Raw genomic sequence first — 21151 nt, 5'->3', positions numbered from 1 at the left:
TATGGACCTTTGGGGCGGAAGGAATTACTAGTCCTTTTCCCCCTTGGTTTTCCTGGAAGGTGGCCCTTCAGCCTAGCTTAAAAAGGTCAAGATTCCCATGTGTGATCTGCAGTAAGGCCACAAACAAACTGATGACCAGGGCATGAGAAGTATGTAGGTTTGGCTTAAATGCAGAATAAATAGCTCCATATCTGAGCTGGGATGGTTGTCGGTGGTTCTTGGTGTTGGTGCTGATGGCCCATGACTGCTACCCTTTCCCTTCCCTTTCTGCATCAAACTAGATCATCAGGGTGCCAGAGCCCAACAGGGTAACCAAAGGGCCTGGGATGTTCACCTGTACAGGCTATAGTTTCTCAGTACTAAGGCATGAACAAGTGCGGAGGAATAAATATTAATGTGCTTCATGCATGTGTGCACATGGATACTCTTGTGTGTGACGCCTAGAGGTGCTCAAAACTGCTGTCCTGAACAACGAGTTTTGATTCTTTTACAAAATCCCTACTTTGCCAACCCCTGTGACGATACCTTTTCCTTCCCTTGGAGGCCCAGGACTCCAGCTACGTGTGTGTCACTTCTGCACAGTCCCGTTTCCCTTCAGACAGGCACGACGAGCTCCAGCCGTGCAGGGCTGATTGGCTGCAGCAGCTCCACGTTCGGCGTGGGCTCCCTCCTCCTGTCCCTGCTGCAGCTCTGCTTTTGCAGAAGTCAGGATTTCCCATTGTTCATGGCCACTGGAAAGGGCAGCGGCGACCTGGACACGAAGGCTCTGCTTCTGTTCCACCTTTAAGAAAAAAGACACGGGCACTGTTTTTCTCATGCCGCTGGGTGTGCTACAGCCTTCTGGGATGAGGTTTTTCCTCCAGTATGCTGGCTGTTTTTTTGCTTTTTTCTCTACTGGGTTTTTGATAACATCTACCTGGACAGACTGCTGGATGGTGAATGCTGATGATTCCCTGGAGGTAAGATCTTTTGGAGGACCTGATCTCCAAATCAAACGTGTCCTAGGGAGAGCATGGCATCATTGCTCCACTCTCATTTACATTTCCTCCGTTGGGCTGGATGAAAGTGGATGAAAATGAAACAAATGACTCTGGTAAGAGCAGGAGAAAAGTGGTCATTTTGTGTAATTCTCTCTGCCAGGCTCTGCTCTCAGGAAAAGTCTAGAGGCTCCAGATTTAAAGGTGCATGAACTGGAGCATGTTACCCAGCATCTCCAGCCTGCACAGATATTTTGGAGATGTTTCTAGTTCTGTAGGTCGGGCTTCTTGGTGAAGAAGTCCAACATGTACATCTGTGCTCTGCAAGCATTTTTCTTAACAGCCATTGAGCTCTAGGGCTAGCAGAAATGTATGGGGACCATGGGGACCGCTGTCAGATCCAGCACTCAAAAATATTTTCTTGAACTTGTGCAGATATTAGCACTTTCATGTTAGAGAAGGGTTTTGGCAGAAGTAAACTGCAAGAAACAAAGGGGCAAAATGGCACATACATGTAAACTGTGCCCCAGACTCCAGACCCCAAACCACCCCTATTTCACCAGGACTCAGTACTGCAGTTTTCTTCCCCGAGCAGGCAGCATTTTCTGCATGTTGAAGGGCTACAGGGCCACAGCGTGGAAATCTGCTCTCTGGAAAACTGGGTGCTTTGTGCTGAGAAGGTGAAACATCTCCCAGGACAGAGAGTTTGGCTGAATGTATCAGGAGGAAACTTTCTATCTGCAGGCTAGCACAGGAAACCAGAGGAGCTCCTCTGCATTCAGTGACGGTAATGCGATGTTCAGCTGTTTGAAGGAAGCACAGTTGAAAGGGCATAACAGGCTCAAGGCTGCTGACTTGAGAGGAATTGCCAGTGAACCCCAGCAGGAAAAAGAGTGTGGACCCACTGGTGCTGGCTGGGATATTGCTCTTCATTTATCATCCTAATTTGGGAGTTATTTTAGATTAATTTCAGGAAACCATGTGAATCATTTGGGATCAGCTGAGGATATCAGTATGCTCAGAAAAGCCAAATGGATCCCAAATTAGGCATCATTTCCAAGCAAAACGGAGGAGGGATACCCAATCCTGAATAAAGTGAGTCCGGGAAAGAACAGAGCCTGATACCCCAAGGCTGTGTAACCTTGTCTTCTTGGCACAAAGGCACCTGTGCTGGGCTGTCCCTAAGTGCTCCATTAACACCCAGTGTGGTTATTAGCAGCCACCACTCTCACATTCCTGCTCTGAGTGTGAATACTAAATACTGGAGCAAAGTGCCCCCAGCCTTAATACCTGACCAAATGACCTCCCTAATGGCCCTAATGACTCATTGCCTCTTGCAATATGGGAGTGCAGGGAAACTGTCCATGGCCAGAAAGGCCTGGAGTGCACAATAACTCCTCTTTTCAGCTAGGAAAAGGGTTATTCAGACAACTTTCGACTTCAGGAGAAAGCACCTCCATCCTCCTGCACGGAAATCCCCCTTGCCTTTGACCTTGGCCTCCAGCATCTCATCTCCACTGCAGGGCTCAGGATCCAGCAAGATGCAGCAGCACAGAGTTGGGCCCAAGCTCTTGCACTCACTGCGAACATCAAGGCAAGCCTGGGTCAAGTTTTGCAGTGGTTTGTACTGGAAACAGCCTTAAGCTGCTTCCCAGCGAGCACTGTTGTGTACACTCAGTCCCTCCCTGTTGTAGACGGATTAAAAGTATCACCACCACTGTTAGACGCTGCCTGGTTCACTCTCGTGCTAGGCTCGTCATCACTGTGTGCTGGCACCTTTTACAGTGCGGTAAAACACTGTGACTAATGTCTCTCACACGTTCGTCTTCTGTGCTTTCCCCAGAAGGGTAAGCGTATGCTTGTTCTGTCATTTTTTATATTAGAATTATTTTAGTAGTAATTATACATCCTGCATAGGATATGATTATATATATTACAGTCATTATGCAGTTTATGTTTTACATGCATACTTGTGTTAGGGAAAGCAGGTCGTGGCGATGCGTTTCATAATCAGAGTGGGAGATGAGGAGTTCTGGCCGGGATGTGTAGCTCCCTGGGGAGTCCTTGGCTGGGCCTGGGGAAGCTGGAGCAGATTTGCTATGAGAAGAAAGAGGCAATGGGGTGCTACCAAAATGGTGCATGGCTCTGGCCATGGGATGACAGCATAAGTGCAGTGTCCCCATAATAGCCCCAAGCGGCCCTGACCCCTCTGTTTGCAGCAGCAAGTTTCCACGTGCCATGTGTGTGCCTGCCCAAAGGCAGATGCCCAAGGCTAGCTCAGGAGCAGACTAACAACCATAAGGACAAACAGCACACAAAGCAGAGGGGAGAAAGGGATGGCCAAGGAAGTTAAGAAACTGTTAACAAATTCTGGAATAGTTTGGCCATGGCTCAGGCCAGCCACAGGTCCCCCCTCTGACATCTGCTCCCATCACTCCTGCATCAGGCAATGAAACTTTTATCCCTGGCTGTGCATGTGCTGCAGAGTTCCTTGGTTTTTCCCATTGTCTGTGCTAGCAAGAGTAGGTGACAGGTGGCACATTCCAAGAATAAAAAAAAAAATCATCATATTTTTTTTTCCAGTCTGGGAAGGGGGTAGGTTCACAAGCTAGATCATGATGAATTTTTTACCTCTAAGACCTGCCTCTGTTTTACTTGGAAGCAAATGAAGCCTGGAATGTTGTTAGCCTCTTTATAAATAATTTAGATGAGGATGCTCCTTGTAAGATTTAAAAAACAATACTAATGTGAGCAAGTGAGGAAGTACATGAGAGTAGTAGCTGAATATAGAGTAGTATGAATAAGCCTACGGAGATTTGAGATGAATGTGAAATGGTATAAACACAAGTGGAACAAAATGCAGTTTAATAAAAATATGTTGATTTCAAGCACGGCACAAATGCTGATGAATTAAGACCGAAGAGGGGGTGCAGCTGTATTGAGGGCCACAGTAAAAGCTTATGCCTATGCAAATTGTTTAACGTGAAACTGTTCTCTTGAAAAATAAGAATCAGTGAAAACAGTTTTTTTTTTCTGCATTGCTCGTCATTTTGTGATATTTTTCATTTAGCTTGCCCCCAAATTCTGAGAAATTGTAAGTAGTTTTCATCTTCACAAAACAAAACATGTAGATTATTTTCATTAAAACTTGAATGACAACTTTTTGCCAGCCTGAAATAGTGAATCATTTTTAGTCACCTTTAATCCACCGTGTAGTATCACGGAGAGCTTGTACAATTTGTACGCTGTGCTGTAAAGAAAGTACTGTGGCTGGCTACAGGTTTCAATACATCGTGGATTAGACTTTATTAAGCAGCTGAGACGTGTTATTATCTGCTTTGCGATTTACAAAGCATAGGAAAAATGAATTTTTTACATCACCCAAACCAGCACGGTTCCTGTCCCCTTTGTGAGACCCATTCACCCCAAATTTCTCTTTCCACTAGCAGCAGCAGGGTGCCCCTGGCAGCAGCGGGGGCAGGCTGGAGCCCAAAGCTGCACCCACATTATCTCTGCTCCTTTTATGAGCAATCCCAGGAATGTTTTAGAGGCGCTCGTTGCTGTATTTGCATTGGTAATGAAAATGCCTCCCATATTAAAGCGATTTATGAAAGGCTGGGCTGGGAATGCTATCTAAGGCTTCGGCAGGACAGAAAGGATGAGCCATGATGCTACTGCAAGGTCTGCGAAGTCTGGATGTCTTGGCGATGAGTGGCCGGGCGCATGCGGTCCCACAGCCAGCAGCGCAGTGGGAGCCCCAGGGCCAGGATCAGCACCAGCTGCCCCTGCTTTTCCAGACAGTGTTCAGGGCTGAGTCACTTGGGGCAGCCCTTCAGAAACATCTGGGAAGGGGCTCACCCCTTGCTCTGCAGCAAAACACTCCCGTATTGCGCTGGGGCCAGCTCTCCTGGTGTGAGGCTTGTCCCCATGAGTCACGAGCGGCTCCGTCCTCCTGAGCCTTCTCCGCAGGAAGGTGGTGGAAAGGGAGTGAGATGGCAAACTCATGGGTCGTCTGGTCCACAGCCCTGCCCAGCTCAGCCTGGGCAAGCAGCTGGCGAGGAGACAGCAAACCTGCTCTTGGTTACCTCCAACCAGCCACCCCCAGCTTCTCCCAGAAATTCCCTTCAGAACTTTTATCCTTCCCAAAATGATGGTTTTGTGCCTCAATGTCTCATCTGAATCTCTTTCATTCTAATTTAAAACCATGAGCAGGGACACAGAAAACCTTGCCCTTTCTCCCCATCCTGCCCCTTTTTCAGTTCTTCATACTAAACAAGTCCAGCTAGCCATTGACATAACTGGACCAGGGTTCCTGCTGAACTGCCTAGCTGCCCACCTACTGCGTTGGTGGGTATAGTAATTTATGGTCTTTTTTTCTCCTCTTAACCTGTAGGTGAGTACAAAATGCCGTGGCCTGTGGTGGGAATGTGTCACAAATGTTTTTGATGGGATCCAAACTTGTGATGAGTACGACTCCATCTTCGCTGAGCACCCTGGTACGTAAGAGATAAAGGTACTTCCATGAGCAGTGGGGAGACCTGAGTGAAGAACAGGGAGACAAAAAGAGCAGATAATTTGGTGTACCCATGTATTGCAGCCATATTTCTTTTCTCAGTTGGGTATTACTCCCAGGGGAAGCTGGAGAAAGCTTCATTCCAGGAAAAAATGTTCCCACAGGACCTGACCCCATTACCCACCCACACGGCCATTCCTCACGCACTAGAATGATCTGCTTCTGTTCTGCAGTGAAGCTGGTGCTGACCCGAGCCATGATGATCACAGCAGATATCCTGGCAGGATTTGGATTTCTCTTCCTTGTCCTGGGACTGGATTGTGTGAAATTCCTTCCGGACGAGCCACTCATCAAGCTGCGCATCTGCCAGGTGTCTGGAGTTACCTTGCTCATCGCAGGTATTCCTCCACATCACCCCTGCCCTGCACAACACCCTTTAGCAAAAGGGGGAAGCTTTAAAGCCTTCCCTTATTTGGGGACAGGAGTTGGTGATTTTCTAGAGGGTAAACACAGGGGAAGGATGTTTATTTGCTTTTTTTTTGTGCAATATAGCTTCCACTATTCACCACCTGCCCCTAGCAGCAAATAGCTGAGTTTATCTGCTTTCATTTCATTTATTGGCCAGATGCCTTGGCTGCTGTGTTGACTGACTTCCATTTACTGCTGGTTTGCCGTGAGGAACTCAGTGTTGTTGATAGGGCAAAGAGGCAGAATTGCTGAAGGACTAGAAATGCCCTGGCACCCTGGTTTGGTTCCTTGCTCTGCCACAGATTGTGTGACCTTGGGCAAGTCACTTAGCCCCAAATCTCTGCAGTTGATTTGTAATAAAAGGATAATAGCACAGCTCTCCTTCCCAGGTGATAAATACCTGGCTGACCTAGGTGGTTTGCTGTTACAGCCAGTGGGAGGTTTTTAAATACAAAAATAAATAGACAGCTGACTAGGTACCAAATCATTTCATTTGACTTTTTGCCAATATTAACCATCTACCTCTACTTTAGCATCTGCAGATTTAACATGCAACTCACCCCAGCTACTGGGAGCACATGTACTTTGGGAGTACTTTGGGAGGTTCTTCATCCTCCATGTACTTCCCAAAGTTGACTGTTACAGTTCAGAAAGTCAAAGGAGGTTAGAAAATAAAAATCTCAAAGCAACTTTACAACAAGCTGATAAAATGAGAAAGGAGAAGCTTTATGCCTTTTAATGCAAAACACTGAGTGCTACCAACTGGAGCTAATGGTGACTGTGGCCACAAGGTGCAAACACTGCCTGAAAGGGCTCAGGTTGACATCAGTAGGGACAATGGTAAATCAGCCAAAGTGACTGGGCTGAGACAGAGCAGGGGCCAAAACTTCATGTCCAAGAAAGTTCTTCCCATCCTAAAGTCTGCTCCAGAAGAGAGCAGGCTGTAGCTCAAAATTCTGTGTTTGTGGTCTCTTTGAGATCACTGCGGCCTGTGTGGGAGCTCCGTGTGGCACCTCCCTCCTGTCCTGCAGGTCTCCCAGGCATTACTGGCTCGGTGTGGTACGCCGTTGACGTCTACGTGGAGCGTTCCTCTCTGGTCTTCCACAATGTGTTTCTGGGCATCCAGTACAAGTTTGGCTGGTCCTGCTGGCTCGGCATGGCGGGGTCACTTGGCTGTTTCTTGTCCGGGGCCCTGCTCACCTGCTGCATGTACCTCTTCAGAGGTGAGGAGCTCTTTTAGGGCTGAAACGCACCTAAGAGACGGAGATGTTTCTCAGGGCCTGCTATAGGCACATGGCATTGGGAATGTCCTTCAGGTATGTCCTTCAGGATGGTTGCTCATCCCCAGTTGCAGCATCTTCAGCTGTAAAATGGGAATAGTGCTATTTCAGCAGCACTATAAAGCACATCAAGGGCTTTGGGTGGGAGCTGAGGTGTAAGTATGACATAAAATGTGTTATTACATCATATCTTTGAGTGCTTCTTTCTCTGTATTTCAAGGCTTTACAAGCTGAAAGTCACCAAGCACTTGTTAGCAGATCCTATTTCTCTCCTCACAGAGACCAGCTCTGGAAGGCTTCACTCTGCTTACTCCTTGAGAAAAGGCTATTCCTCAGCTGGGACAATTGTAACCAACGTGCACTTGCCACCCTCACAAACAGCTACTGCCAAAATGTATGCCATGGACACGAGAGTGTGAGGAGGAAGCAAACACACCAGAAAGAGCTCCACTCCAGTGGGTTGTGCAAGGACCTGAGCTCCTGTGGTTGTGGCATAGAAGAAAAGTTGAATTTTGAGGATGTACTGTGTGTTACAATATTTGCATTATGAGAACTTCACAAAAATTTCCTTCAAGAAAGTAATCTCCAGGAAGACTTTGCTTTAGGGATTCCAGCTTTCTCGAGTACTGGGGCTGTTTGCATAAGCACGGACTGAAATAGCCAACACAAAATCTTCCAGCTTTTGGCTCATCTCTATCAGTGCAAGTGAAATAAATCAGCTGCTCCTGAAATCAGCCACCAGTGTTCAGTGTGAAGATCCCCACACTGCAAGATGGATCTGCTCCCTGTCTGGCAATGTGTTGAAAGAACGTACAAAGCAGAAAATACAGGCTCCTGTGGAGAGAGGGACTGATCATCTGGCAAACATCTGGGCCCTGTGCAGCCAGCACGGGGGATGCTGCTCCTGAAGGCAGCTGGGGAGCTCAACAGAAGATAAAGAGCTGTGTTAAATGCCTGGCCACATTTTTTGGCCCATAAACCCCTGCACTGAGGAAACACTGCAAATTCAGGTGCATTCTTTCCTGTAAAATATAGACTTTCTCTGTAGGTGCTAAAATGTACATTAGGGATTTGCTAGATTCACTGAGATCTGGAAATTGCCAGCTTCTTTCTGCTTAGTAAAAGTTTTGCCTGGACAGACAGTGAGTGAAGATCCAAGACCTCGCCTTGTGTATGGCAATGAATCTATGCCAGCTAGGAAGCAGGATAAAGGATTGTAAAAACTTCTGTCTCTTTCCATCAAATGGGTATTTAAATCCAGTTCAGGACTGCTGTCCCCTGCTGCAATCCAGGCTGCCTTCAGTACATTCCCTAAGGATGGGTGCAAAAGCACTAACAGCCCTTCGATGCCTCTGAAGGAAAAAGAACTTGAGACATGGTTTTCTTAGGTTTGGTAGGAACTGCTCAAATCCAGTCTTTTCTGCCATGAGCACCACTTCATTTGGTGATGAGCACCAGAGAGTGAGAAAAGGCTCCCAGCACAGAGAGGTACCTGCCCAGGGGTGGTGGAGAAACATCAGTGGAGTTTCATTAGGGGTGCGCGCACCCTTGGGAACTGAGGGCCCACCAGATACAGGCTTCCTCCACTGACCACTTGGTGGACTGGAAGGAAAAACTCCTTCCTCTGATACAAAGTGAAGCCTGATGGCCAGAGGCAGATGGGATGGAGTGGGTTGAATCCCTCTGAGAACCCCTACAATGGAAGATGAGGGGGAAGAGAGGGAGTCCTCTCATGGGTTATCCATGGGTTATCTTTTTTTTCTGGGAAATTTTGTTTCTTGTTTAGAAGAGGAGGAACAGTCTGGGATCACCTGCTAATGCAGGTGTACTGGCAGATCTCAGACCGTTGATTTCTCCTGTTCTTTTTCTGGGGTATGCTGTAGCTGGGGAGACTTCTGGGCCTTTGTCCTGATGGTCTTCAGCTTGTTTTAGGATGCCAGGAAGTGTTTTGTGACTTGCAACACATGGGTCACAACAAGTGGTCATTCAGTAGACATTTTGGGATTAAATGTTTACGCTCTGGTCAAGGGTAAATATAGAGGACTGATCTTATTTTTTCCTCCAGCCTTGTGCTCCTCCAGGGGTACCAATAAGGCATATGCATACCCCAAATACTGTCTTAAGTCACGGTGCACATTCCTCAAATATACATGTACACAGAGATTGTTGCATAAACATTCACAAGATTTTCTTTTCTTCAGTAAAGATGTGGAATAAGGGTTAACTCTGTTCTTCCTGTGCCATACAGTAGCTTTTGAGGATCTACGTCCTGCACAAGAGGGCTAAGAAAAGGTCACGGCAGCCCTTAGGTATGCTGGGTTAATGTTTTGTAACCATTCCAGTGCTGCATTGGTTCATTCAAATCCCGCTGACACTCCATCTGATGTTTTGCTCAGTTGTTAATATTTAATTGTTGATTCACTGATTGATTGAACTCTGATTTCATGACTGCAGTATGCAGTCTTCATTAGCTTGTCATGATGCCACGATGCCAATCTATTTTTGTGTGGTCATTTACTCATATGCAACAAACCCCCCAGAAAATACAGAGGTCTTCCTTTCTCTTTCAAAATCACAACCAGTTGCCAAGACTAAAGACATTGCAGGTGAGATCAGGTATTAATGTGTTTTCTTTAGTTCTTCCAAATTCCTATCTGCAGCCTACTCAGCTCATGGGAGGAATGGGGCTGGATATGACAACAGATTGCCCCTTCCTTCCTAACGGCCACTGGTGGTTCACAGGAGTCTATTCAGCTGCACTTTGCAGCTGAGGCCCAACATTTAATCCTTCGATTCCAACAGGTTTTTAGCCTTCTCCCACTTTTCACTGACTCCTAAGGAGCATTTTTACCTATTGGGGCATTTAGACCACTTCAGTTTCCTTGTTTAGTTTCTGAGGCCACAGAGCTGGGAACTGAGTCAAGATCTTCCTTCTTCCTCCCTGACATCTCCTCAACCGCGCGTCTCCTCAACCCTGGGGCTCCCCATTGCCCTCCCTACTCACATCACGCAGCCCAGCGCAGCCTGCCAGGGCTCCAGCAGGCTGCAGGTTACGGAAATGAGCAATGTCTTGTAGGTAAGCTCTTTGCAAAGCTGATTTCATACCCTACAAATAGGTATTGATTTCCCGTTTTGATTTATGCAAGCAAGAAAGAGGCCATAAAACGATGACATCTTCAGTAGCTGTCCTTCTCTGCCTACAGCATTTTGTCCTCTCGCCATCTCAATGAGCCTTGTTCACAAGGGCTCTTACCCTAGCTCTAATGAGGACTCACTCTTCTGTCCTTGTGAACAAACATCTCATGTAGGTACACGGATATGTTCCAAAATATGGATTTCCCTACTTTTTGCACGCATTGCAATGTGATTTTTTTGTGTGTGAATTCAGTAGATCTCAACAATTATTTTAATTAGATAAGAATGCTACTTCAAAATTCTGTTTTCCTTACAGATTGTCATCTTTTTGAGATAAAATAAATGCAGTTGCCATTGAGTGTCAGCTTCCTCTAACACCACTTCCAAGTTTCACCCAGAAAGGAGTTTTGCCCTAATTCCTGGGAGGGAAATCTCTGCTCTATTGACAGGAAACCAGCCCCTGGGACAGTGGGGTGGATTCCAGAGGCTGCCTGGACCTTTGCCATTACCTGCAGATGCCAGACCCCAGTGCACATCAGTAGCAGCAGCTCTTTGAGAGCTGACAGACTTTGTCACTCAGCACATCTACTTCTAGTTGTTTTTTTAAACTTGCAAAGAGAGAAAAATAAAATTCCACCAAGAAAACTAGGCTTTTTCTCTCAGCTGGGGCTGGAACCCCACAGCTTGCTCTTCTGCAGCTTTTAACTATTGTGGACAAGCAATTAATGACTGAAATATTCTGCCCAAACACTGCTACAGGGAGCAGAGGACAATCTTGTCCGTGTAGCTATTGGATTCCTGCTGTAAGATGCCTTTGAGCAAGAAAGGAAAGAGCCAGAACTGTCCTATCTAGTGACCCAGAGAGAGAGAGAGCATCTTCCCACAGCCTCATCCTCTTCCTTACACAAAAGCCTTCAGATGACAATCAAAATAATAACAATAAAAAACACAGCAGATTAAAGAATATTTCTATTTTTTACGTCTTTTGTTTGCAGCCCTCCTGGCAGCCTTGGCCAACCCCCCGTTATGACTCAGCTGCCTTTCTTTTTGCTCTGTTTTGCCTGAGAGCCAGTTTATGACTTTGTTATTCAGCTGTTGATGTGTGGAGGTGAAAGTCCAGGCCTGCACCTCCCCACGTTCCCTTTGTCTTTTGCTTCCAGATGGTCACCAAGCAATTATCTCCTCTGCTCTGCTCCCGTTTCCCCCTGTCAAGGCTTGCTGATGAGTTCACTCACAAATACTCCTGCCTTCCAGAGTTCTCCGGGCTTTTCTAGAGCAGTTTGCTATTTCCTCTCAAAGTCAATGGGAAATAGAAATTACAAAATGGGTGGAAGTCAGAGGGTCACAGCAGAACAAGTGCATTTCCAAAACAGACCCAGCTCCTAAGGTGAGGAATTGTAAAGAAATGGCTCATCTTTCCTCATAACTCTGGAAACATCGGCCAAACTGCAGCAACTGACCTTGTTAAGGGCTGAGTGCTTACAAAAGCAGAAGATGCCAAGCAAAGCTGCTGCTGTTGTAAGGATGGGAACAGGGGACTGGAAAAACCTCGCCCACTGTGCTGGAACACCGGGGAGTAGGGGAGCGGGCAGGTAGAGGCAGCTTTTGTGGGGCAATGTGTGGTTGGTGGGGCCATCCCAGCTACATTGTCTGAAGGAAAGAACTCATCCCTTTCTCCATTTGCATGGTAAGGAAGCCAAGGACCAGGACGAGTCTTCATGAACTAGGCTGCCTTGCCCACTGAGCCATCAGTGTCCCCCCGCCCCCCCCAGGGGGCTCTCCTTCCTCACCCCAAACCAGCAGCAAGATGGGTTTACACCAAAAGCCCACCAGCTTGCCCCAAAACAATCCCACATGGACCCTTTTTGGAGATGGCTCCTGGTCTTCTGCAGATGTTGGAATTCCCCAGGGCTCCCGGTGTGTTGCACAAGTACGGCAGTGCACGTGCAGGTGTTCCATGCTGGTGGCTGCAGCTGGAGCCTGACTTTGTGACAACTACTACTTCACTTTACTGTAAGCCACTTGCTGTGGTTTTGATTTAATTATTTTGTTTCCTTTTAAATAATTAAAGTGCCTCGAAGATGAAGCAGAATGCACTTGAATGCATGCTAGTAGCGCAGGAACACAAACCTGCTCCTGGGAATGTTTCTGCAAGAGCAGCAGCCGCCTCGGAGCACTGCTGAAAGTCTCGCTTGCCCTCTGTTGGGTGGCTGGGGAAGGATTTACCACCTCGGAAACACATGCTGCATGCTGGACCTTGTGAAAGAGGGACTCAGAGTGATGGAGGCACCGCAACCAGATCAGTCCTTGCTTGTTAGCCTCTCCAGTCATCTGATTAGAAGGTGACATTCAGTGAAATTAGAGGTGGCAATATATTTAGAGCCGAGCAATTAATAAGCGGGAGACAGCAGTGTTTTATGCAGCATGTAATGCAGACAGCCTGTGGAGTTCACTTCCACGAAAGGGTCACTGGAGCAAATGCCGGGTGGAGGTTGGAAGGAAGTGGTGGCTGATTTAATGCCCACGAGCAGGCTGCGCAAGCTGAAGTGACAAACATAATCAAATCTCATGCTTCAGGGCATAAATTGAAGGGGTTGAGTGGTGGAAGCAGTTATGTATGTAAGAGGTCTGATCCCGAGAGGTGCTAATCACCTGCAATTCTCACTAAGTTCAGCAAGCGAAAGGAGACTCAGGAACTGCTCGACTTCTCCGCTGGCTGACTCCGTACTTGCTAATTTTCCTTATTAATAAACCCTGCAATATTTCAGCCTGCTGGCACAAACATTCATTTTGCTACAGTAACATTTATTTCCTTTCACACAAGCGTCAAACATTAAAGCTGCTTCTAAAATAAGATTTTATGGAGATAATTTGTGGTGGTGCTGGCAGAGAATTTGTCTCTCAAAATATGCTATTATTCTTTATCTAGCTAAGGTACTTATATAGCCTCATTATGAGAATATGTGAGCACTTCATAACCTTTACTGGATTTATCTTCCCAGTTTCCTTCCTGAGCAGGGGAACTCATACCACCCCCACTCTACAGGTGGGGAGCTGCTCTACCAGGCAGGCTGTGGGCTTCAATTTATCTTTTGTGGTGCCTAAGATGGACCCAAGTGCCCACTTCAACATAGAGCTCGCAGTTCCTTGGGCACATAGTGCACGGCACTAGGTGTGACATTTGCGGAGGTGGCTCATAATGCAGCCCCTGGCTCTTTTCGGTGAGAGAGCAGAGGAAGAGAGGTCAGGCTGACCCCAGGCTTCAGTGGCCAGCTTGTGAAAAACAAAGGAAATCTTCTTTCCTCTGGAATCCAGCTAAGGGGGAAATTCTACATCTTTTCTCTGCAATTTGAGAAGTAGGCAGACCATGCCTCCCAGGAATAGCTCAGGTAGAGCTGATCCCAATTGAGTATAAGGCAGTCTGGATGGCTTCTTGAAGTCTCTCCCCATCCCGTCTGCAATGCTCACTTCAAAGAAAATGACAGTCTTTATCCTCATAATTTTCTGTAACCGAGCACCAAATCTCTGACCCCGTAATTCCTGTGTGTGGGGAGTGGCTTTGTGGGTCCTGGGCCATACAAGGTCTGCAGGCATGCTAGGGCAAGAGTAGTGAATTGGGGGCAGTCACCATGAAATTAAGAACAGCTCAAGTGAGCAAACTTGCTTTTTTTGTGTGTTTTGTAGCCTGCTCCCGCTGCCAAGATTGTCCCTATAACATCCAGCCCTTGCTTTCCTTCTTCTGGCCTTAAATTCCCTGCTTTTTGGATTAGAAAAATCTGATACGCTGTGCTAAATATTTTAAATGTGGCAAATGATCCTTCATCGCAGAGTGGCATGATTGCATTACAATGTATTAGAACGTCATGACTTTGCCAGAGGGTGTTTGCTGGCACTGTTCCGAGTGAAGGAGGCAGCCCAAGCTTGAGAAGTAACTATCGAGTCATTTATCAACATCCAGTCCTAAAACACATGGGGTTGCACCAGCTTGAGCAGCCTTCAAGAGAGAAACCCTCAACACAGACAGACCTTTGAGGGAGTTTCTCAAAATTAAGTCATATCAAAATGTCAATCTGAACCCCTGTGACAGATTCAACACGTGCTTTTGGTATTTATTCTCTTGCATTTTGGCTCCCCTTTTAGGTTCAAATGAAATACGTGCTGCTTTTCAGTCTTTTGGCCAACCTGTGGAGAGGGCTGATCTGCTCCCACACTACTGCAGCATCATGGAGGGTCTCCAATGAACCAAGTGGGATCGCAGAAAGCTAACGCGTGGTGTCTAGAGCTTGTTTTCCTTCATGATATCCTCATAGGATGGAGGCAACTCAGTTCCCCCAAGGCTGAACCGCGGGGCAGGAGGAGAGGACGTCTCCATGTTCACACAGGGGTTCGGAGATCCGGAGAATGGGCACTGAGGGGCTTCACTCGCTGGGGAAAGAGCAAAGCCGAAACTGTAGAGCAGACAGTGAAGAGCAGGCGTGGGGGTGAGCTGGGGAGGAGCTGCCAAACCACTCGGGAACAAGAAAGGCATGGATGTAATTTTTAAATCACAAAACCTCTCGCCACAAACTCCAGATGCAAGAAGTGAGAACAGAGGAATTTGGGTGGGTTTGGGTGGGCCCTCCCTGTGGAGACATTGTTCATGGCCACCCAGAAAGCAGGCCGTACTTCCTCTGGGAAGGGCTCAATGCTACCTAATGACAGAATTAACTTTATTCTTCCTGGGGGGCTGTTGTCTAGCCCAGCCTGCTGGCAGTACTCCAGGTCGGCATGGGGTGCTGTACACAGTCATTATAGTCCTGTCCTCAAAATTCTGGGTGTTTCTGGGGGAACGCTGAGGGCGGCTTCTGCGATGAGTAACATCCACCAAGTCAGCCTCCTGACAGACCCCAGGGTGCATCAGCCAGCCCAGCTGCCTGCTGGGGTGGCTCAGGTAGGCCGGTGTGGTCTTGCCTGAGTGAGTAATTCAGGTGATGTGTTGGAAAGGGCTGCCTGACCCCTGAGTACGTTGGGCCGCCAAGTGCTCTGACACCGAGGAGGAGGCCCCACACCCCTCCAAGTGTCAGTGTGGCCAAGTCTAGAAGGCACCTTCGGGACATATGGACACACAGAGACAACCGCAGCCCGGCTCCCACTCAAGCCTGGCCACCTCTCACTGGGTTTTGGATGGGACCCGTGGGACCTTGCAGAGGGCAGGGAGAGGACTAACCGCAGAAAGCATCCGAGCTGCTGAGCGCGAAGACGGCCAGGGTGCGTGGGTGAGCGAGGCAGCTCCGCCGCTTCAGCCAGCACTGCAGGCAGCAGCAGATCCCGCAGGACAGGAGCAAGGCCAGGAAAAACAACATCAGGAACCTGAGGCAGAGGCAGCAGGGGAGGAACAGAGCCATCACCATCTGCAGGCAGCACCAACAGATGGCCGCCTGTCTTCAAATTAACATATTCATTAATGTATTTTGCAAATGGCCGTTAAACGTTGCGGTTTCCCCATCAGCGTGCTGGACATGATCAAAGTCCTGGGAAACCAATGTCTCAGTGCTGAGTGCTGGCTCGAAATTCTAGCATTTCTCTCTGAAATCATTCATCAGGTTTGCCCAGCTCAGTTGTCAGCGTACAGTGAGGATATGGATTAATGATTCCCATTAGTCAGTAAAGACAGAACACAGGGACAGCCCAGGAGCAATGATCTCCAACTATCAGTCCCTCTTAATGCCTTTCTCTCCATATATCCATCAAAGAATATTATTTGCCAGTTTTCCCTCTAAAACAGAGCTGAGCTGAAACTTACCACACATACCAGCTGCTAAAGTTTTCATCGCCCTGCCCAAGGCACCTAACAAGGGAGAAATAAAAGGAAGCTTCAGTCCAGCGAGTGGGGACCAGATTGGCTCCAGCACACGTCTATCAGCATAAAGAAAAGCATCATTGGTAACTACATGATTGAGAAGTTTTCCTCCATCAAGGGAACCTGATCGTAAGTTTCTCTGTTTAGATAGGAGCAGATGCAGACTTTGTACAAAGCAGCGTGCAACTGGTTTGCCTTACAACACCAGCACCCGCCACCAGTGTTTTTGCTGAAAACCCAGAGGAACAAACAGCTGCCAGCTTCCCGTTCCCCTTTTGGAAGAAAAACCAGGCAGCCAGTTCCTGAAAGCCCGGTGTGGGAGCAGCCACGGCCACCTGCCCGTCCCTGGCTGGCAGTGTGAAGGAAACCGGAGAGACACACTCACCTCTCACCAGGCTCACAGTCGGACTCGGAGCCTGCTAACTGAAAACACATGTAAATCAGAGAGGGCAAGTTGTGCTTTCTGTAGTTGTTGCTTTGTTTTAAGCCAATATAATTACTGATCTTGTCCTGGAGAGGAAGAGCAACAGAGGTGCTGGCTCCTGCACAGATGAAAACCGCTGCTCTCTCCAGGGACTGCTGTCTGTGTACTTGTGCTCTGAGCTAGCCCGTATTGAAATCAGCAGATAATCTCCCTGACAGCTCAATAAATTCAATAGTTAGCAGATGAAAGCTAAGCCAAGGGGGAAGCATTTCATTTTATGTGAAAAGAGAAGGCTGAGAGCAGGGAGACACAAGCAGGTATCAGAGACCTGTTCACAGAGCTGGACTTCACTCTTCAGAAATGTCTTCTGAAGAATTTCCCATGACTAATTCTTGGTTTGTAGCTATTTTCCAGAGGTTAATTGTGAACATAGCTGTAAATTGGAGTTGTTTTGACTGAACATGTGCTGTACCCAGCGTTTTTCTGTTTTTGGATAGTAGTAGTGCATCATTCCCAGAGTCAGGTTTCAGGTATGTGTATTTGCAATCGCAAATATGTGAACCTGAAACTTGTTCTTCAGGTCTATTTCCTACCCTCCATTAAAGCAAGTTTACTTTTGCAAGCCTTGTTGATCTTAGCCTCAGTTTCGTATTATCTGGGCAAAAAGTAATCGGAGTGGTTCATCAACAAGATCGAATCAAATTTGTTAGAATTTTTGGACAACTCACATTAAATGTGTTTTAACACTTACCCAACTTTGCTACAAAAATCAAGTTATAGAATTGCAATAACACCAGGAAACAGAATAAGCAAGATGGAAGAATGCAGATGCATTTCTTGGAGAAAACTATTAACATAAGTCATGCATCATTACTTTACTTTGGATTTCCTTCTCTGTATACCCAAAAGATACAGAGATTTCAGACTTTGAGTGAAACTAGAAAGCTCTATCAAGTATTAGAAATTCGTATCAAATATGTATATTAATACAATATCTCTTATTAACAGGACTTCTTGTGTCTCTGTAAACCACAACAAATTACTCCATAAATCTCTATTATCTGTCTGATCCTGTGCACACTGCTTTTTGGTTTAATGGGGGCAGGATCAGTCCCTAGTTTCACCAGAAGGCTTTAGGTATAACTCTTTCCTTATCTATGAAATTTCATGAGCAGTTGAAACTAGAATGAGGAATAGGGAAAAAGACAGAAGCTTCAAAATGAACTCTTTCAGACGTGTCCTTTGAAAATTGAGCTAATTTGCCATGTCACACATGTACCCTGGTGCAGAATATTTAAGACTTTTTTTGCACTTCAACTGATTATTAGAATAACAGGTCAAAACCAGACAGCCGATTGCTGTGATTACGCGTGCCCTGAGTATTCTTCATGGCTGAATGAGAACCTCTGGGCTCTCCTTTATCATTCTTCAAACTACTTCAGCCCAGCTACCACTGCATGGTTAAGCTGCAGCAAAGAACATCTGCTCTGAGGCTGTAATCCATCAATGCAGCCAAACACCCACCCTTGCTGGAAGACTCACGCTCTTCCATTTCAACAGCCATAGATAGAATAAAAGATTAAGGCAGTCATGCTTTCATTGCCCCTTAGCTGGAACTGTTGTGAATATTAAACCCTCCCCAAATTTACCAGGTCCTCAAAAAAAAAAAAAAAAGTTGATTAAATTCTATAAAAGCTGAATCTTTCTCCCACCTCCAAATCCCTAAAATCCCAGTGAAGGGTTTGGTTACCTGGAAGAAGGTAAAACACAGGACCCCGGCTTCTGTGATCCATGAAGTGAAACACAAAGCTCTGGGTCTCTGCATCACTAACTGGAGAAATGCGGGAAGAGCTGTGTTTGCAGCACTGTTTTACCTACGCAATTGGGAGCTTTAAAAACTTCTCTGCACGTTTAGCCACACAGCATGCTACCCAATGGCTTCCCGCCCTTTGGAAATTACAACTAACCAGGGAACGAACTCAGGTTTGCATGGACACACTCAAACAGCTGCTACAAGTTAAATGAACATTAGCCTAAGGTCAGCACTTTGCAGGTGTTTCAGCATTTTCATAGCTGTTCACAAACTCCTGTTGCTGAATTTCAGTTCCATATTAACCCGCACTGCTATTTAACAGGACCAGCTACAAATAAAGGATCACTGGAGGCCATACTTTGAGGCTGTGCTTTCATTAGGCATTGCCTTCAGCTGCAATTCTGACATTGCAGGAAAAGCATCTCTGCCTCCAGCCACCTCCATGCCTCGTGCCTCCGGCCTCAAACACGTGCATCAGGGATGAAGGAAACCCTTCCCAGCCTGAGGCCACCTCCACCAGCACCACCACTGCTGCACACAGCTGCCAGGGGTTGATTGGAGAAGAAAATGCATCAAAAAAAGACACATCCCAAGTAGTTTTCATAAGGGACACCAAATTTTGCTGCAAGCACTGGTTTAATCCCAACTGATAGCTATGCCCAGATGATGAAGCTAAAACTGGGGTGGAAGACCACTTGCACCATAACTCTGATCACCACAAAGTGGGGATGATCTCAGTGTGTTTGGCAGTCAGTAATAGATTGTCACAGAAGTTTACAGCCCTTGGCAGAGATGCATCATTAGCTACGGTTCTTCCAGGTTTAACACAAAGGGTGTTGCTGTGAATATGTTTAGCCGTCGCTCCAGAAGTTAAGCATTATGTCGTGGTGCTATTAATTCAGTAATGATTGACAAAGCTAAGTTGATCTGGAGGCATGTCTCCATGGTTTTTCTTCAGCTAAGGGGTCAAGAACTCTAACCAACTTGGATACATGCTCAGGTTTCTTAATTATTGTTAAAGTTTTGAATACACACAGTCCATACCCTGTTCTTCTCAAACGTGTATTTCAGCTCACTGTTAATTAAAGGCAAGTCTCTGAAATGATGCCTTCTGAGAAAGCACCTCTTACACTGTTGCTAAGTGGATGTACTACACAATATAAATGGTCTGAACATGTTGGAGTCCTGGTTCAGACCAGTCCTTTTCAATTTCGTTCAAGAGGGAAATGCCAAACCAATTTCTTAGCTGTTTTCTTAAAAGAAAAAGATCCTGTAGTATAAAAATGTGCACAGCCTTGCTGGGAACCTTGTGACTCTTACAGTTTCAAGCTTCAAAGAGATCATCCGTCAGTGCACTAATTTCAGATTTCTTCCTACCACAATTAATTGCCTTGAAGCTCCCTCCTCTGCTCCGGCGAGACGCCTCTATCTGTGCACCAGTGCCAGCACCCAGACAGCTCCCACTTTATTGCTGCCCCATGCATCATCCCCAGTATTTAGGAGGGAAGTTATCACCATGAGCTATTAGTACTGAAAAATAATGCAAAGCTTCTGTTTTGGGCCAACTTCTAGAATAAAAAGGTGAGAATTGAACTCTGCCACTACTCAGCTTCCTGGCCCCAGGGGCAAACTTTGAGGTTTCCTGTTGGTCGGTCCCGTACAGAGGTTTCAGATGAGCAAACAAGGACCTGACACAAAGCTGAGAGGAGCTCTGCACTGAAACCCATGGGAGGCTGTGACCCCTCCTGCCTCATCCTCTGCCTTCTGCCTTTGGGGCTTTGCAAAGCCCAGAGACTCATCTTCTGGGTAGCCTTGTGTCCGACAGTTATTTCTCATTTGACGCATTTTCTCCAGACTTTTTGTCATTCTGTGAGGATATATATACCTATACATACACACACACACACATATATATATACACACACATGTATATATGTTTATGAAAGGCAACCCCTACTCCCTTCTCCTTGGGTTGGGTTTCTCTTTCCTTCTCAACCAATTGCGTCCACCTCATCAGTGGACTTTGCAGGCTGGTCTCTGATAGCTGTTGACTCATGGCCATTAGATTAAAAATCTGTTATTTCCTCATCACCTTGTGTCGTTGCTAGGTGACAAATGCATCTCCCAGGCAGCAAGAGGGACTCCTGCAACATATGGCAATTTATGACTGTCCATTATCCCTTCTGCTTAATGGGCCTGGTCCTTTTGATGGGAGGAAGATGTGCAACTCCAGGATCATCAGAAGGGTGATTTTTAAAGTGGCCACAGAAACCAGCTCCTTCAGGGTCTGGCTCTTGCTGGGTGCCATGAGAGGAGATGCAACAGTGGGACATGGGGAATCTGGGGAGGATCAGGTCCGACAGGGCCAAGACTGGGTTAGGGGGTCTGCATTTCAGGAACTGAGTTCATTCTTGCATGTACATGCCTTGTTTGCTTGAGTGTCATGAGACAACTTTCACTTGTATTTTTGGTTTGAGCCAAGGTTGCAGGGAACACATTGAGGACCTCTGGATTTTGGTGAGAGTGGGAGGGGATTTGCCAGCAAGTAGGAGCCCACACAGAGCCCCTGGCAGCTGATAAGCCCAGCTAACAGTTTAAACACATTTAAAGCTCTTTAGCTGACTTCAGAACATTTGGTGGCTGCTGGGGATGCTTTTTGAGGCAGCAACCACCTTGCTGAGCTCTGACCAACCTCCCAGTGG

The 21151-nt window shown here is 46.7% G+C and overlaps 2 protein-coding genes across 2 annotated transcripts; one reads left to right on the top strand and one right to left on the bottom strand.

Moving 5' to 3' along the window:
* Positions 1-591: 591 nt before the first annotated feature.
* On the top strand, positions 592-11339 carry CLDN16 (claudin 16). Its single transcript, XM_013199166.3, has 5 exons — positions 592-959; positions 5371-5473; positions 5724-5888; positions 6990-7181; positions 7518-11339. The coding sequence occupies exons 1-5, from the start codon at positions 816-818 to the stop codon at positions 7655-7657; spliced, it is 744 nt and encodes a 247-aa protein (XP_013054620.1). The 5' UTR covers positions 592-815; the 3' UTR covers positions 7658-11339.
* A 3115-nt stretch (positions 11340-14454) lies between these two features.
* TMEM207 (transmembrane protein 207) lies at positions 14455-18517 on the bottom strand. The gene is made up of 5 exons (XM_048076808.2): positions 18387-18517; positions 16598-16635; positions 16156-16200; positions 15580-15722; positions 14455-14798 (listed from the first exon to the last, which is right to left on the bottom strand). Exons 1-5 carry the CDS (start codon positions 18459-18461, stop codon positions 14650-14652), a joined length of 450 nt encoding a protein of 149 aa, XP_047932765.1. The 5' UTR covers positions 18462-18517; the 3' UTR covers positions 14455-14649.
* Positions 18518-21151: the final 2634 nt, after the last annotated feature.

The sequence above is a fragment of the Anser cygnoides genome, chromosome 9 (assembly GCF_040182565.1).
Source record: "Anser cygnoides isolate HZ-2024a breed goose chromosome 9, Taihu_goose_T2T_genome, whole genome shotgun sequence".
NCBI lineage: Eukaryota > Metazoa > Chordata > Aves > Anseriformes > Anatidae > Anser > Anser cygnoides.
The sequence above is the reverse complement of the archived record's forward strand: the minus strand, read 5'-3'. Positions and strand labels throughout refer to the sequence as shown.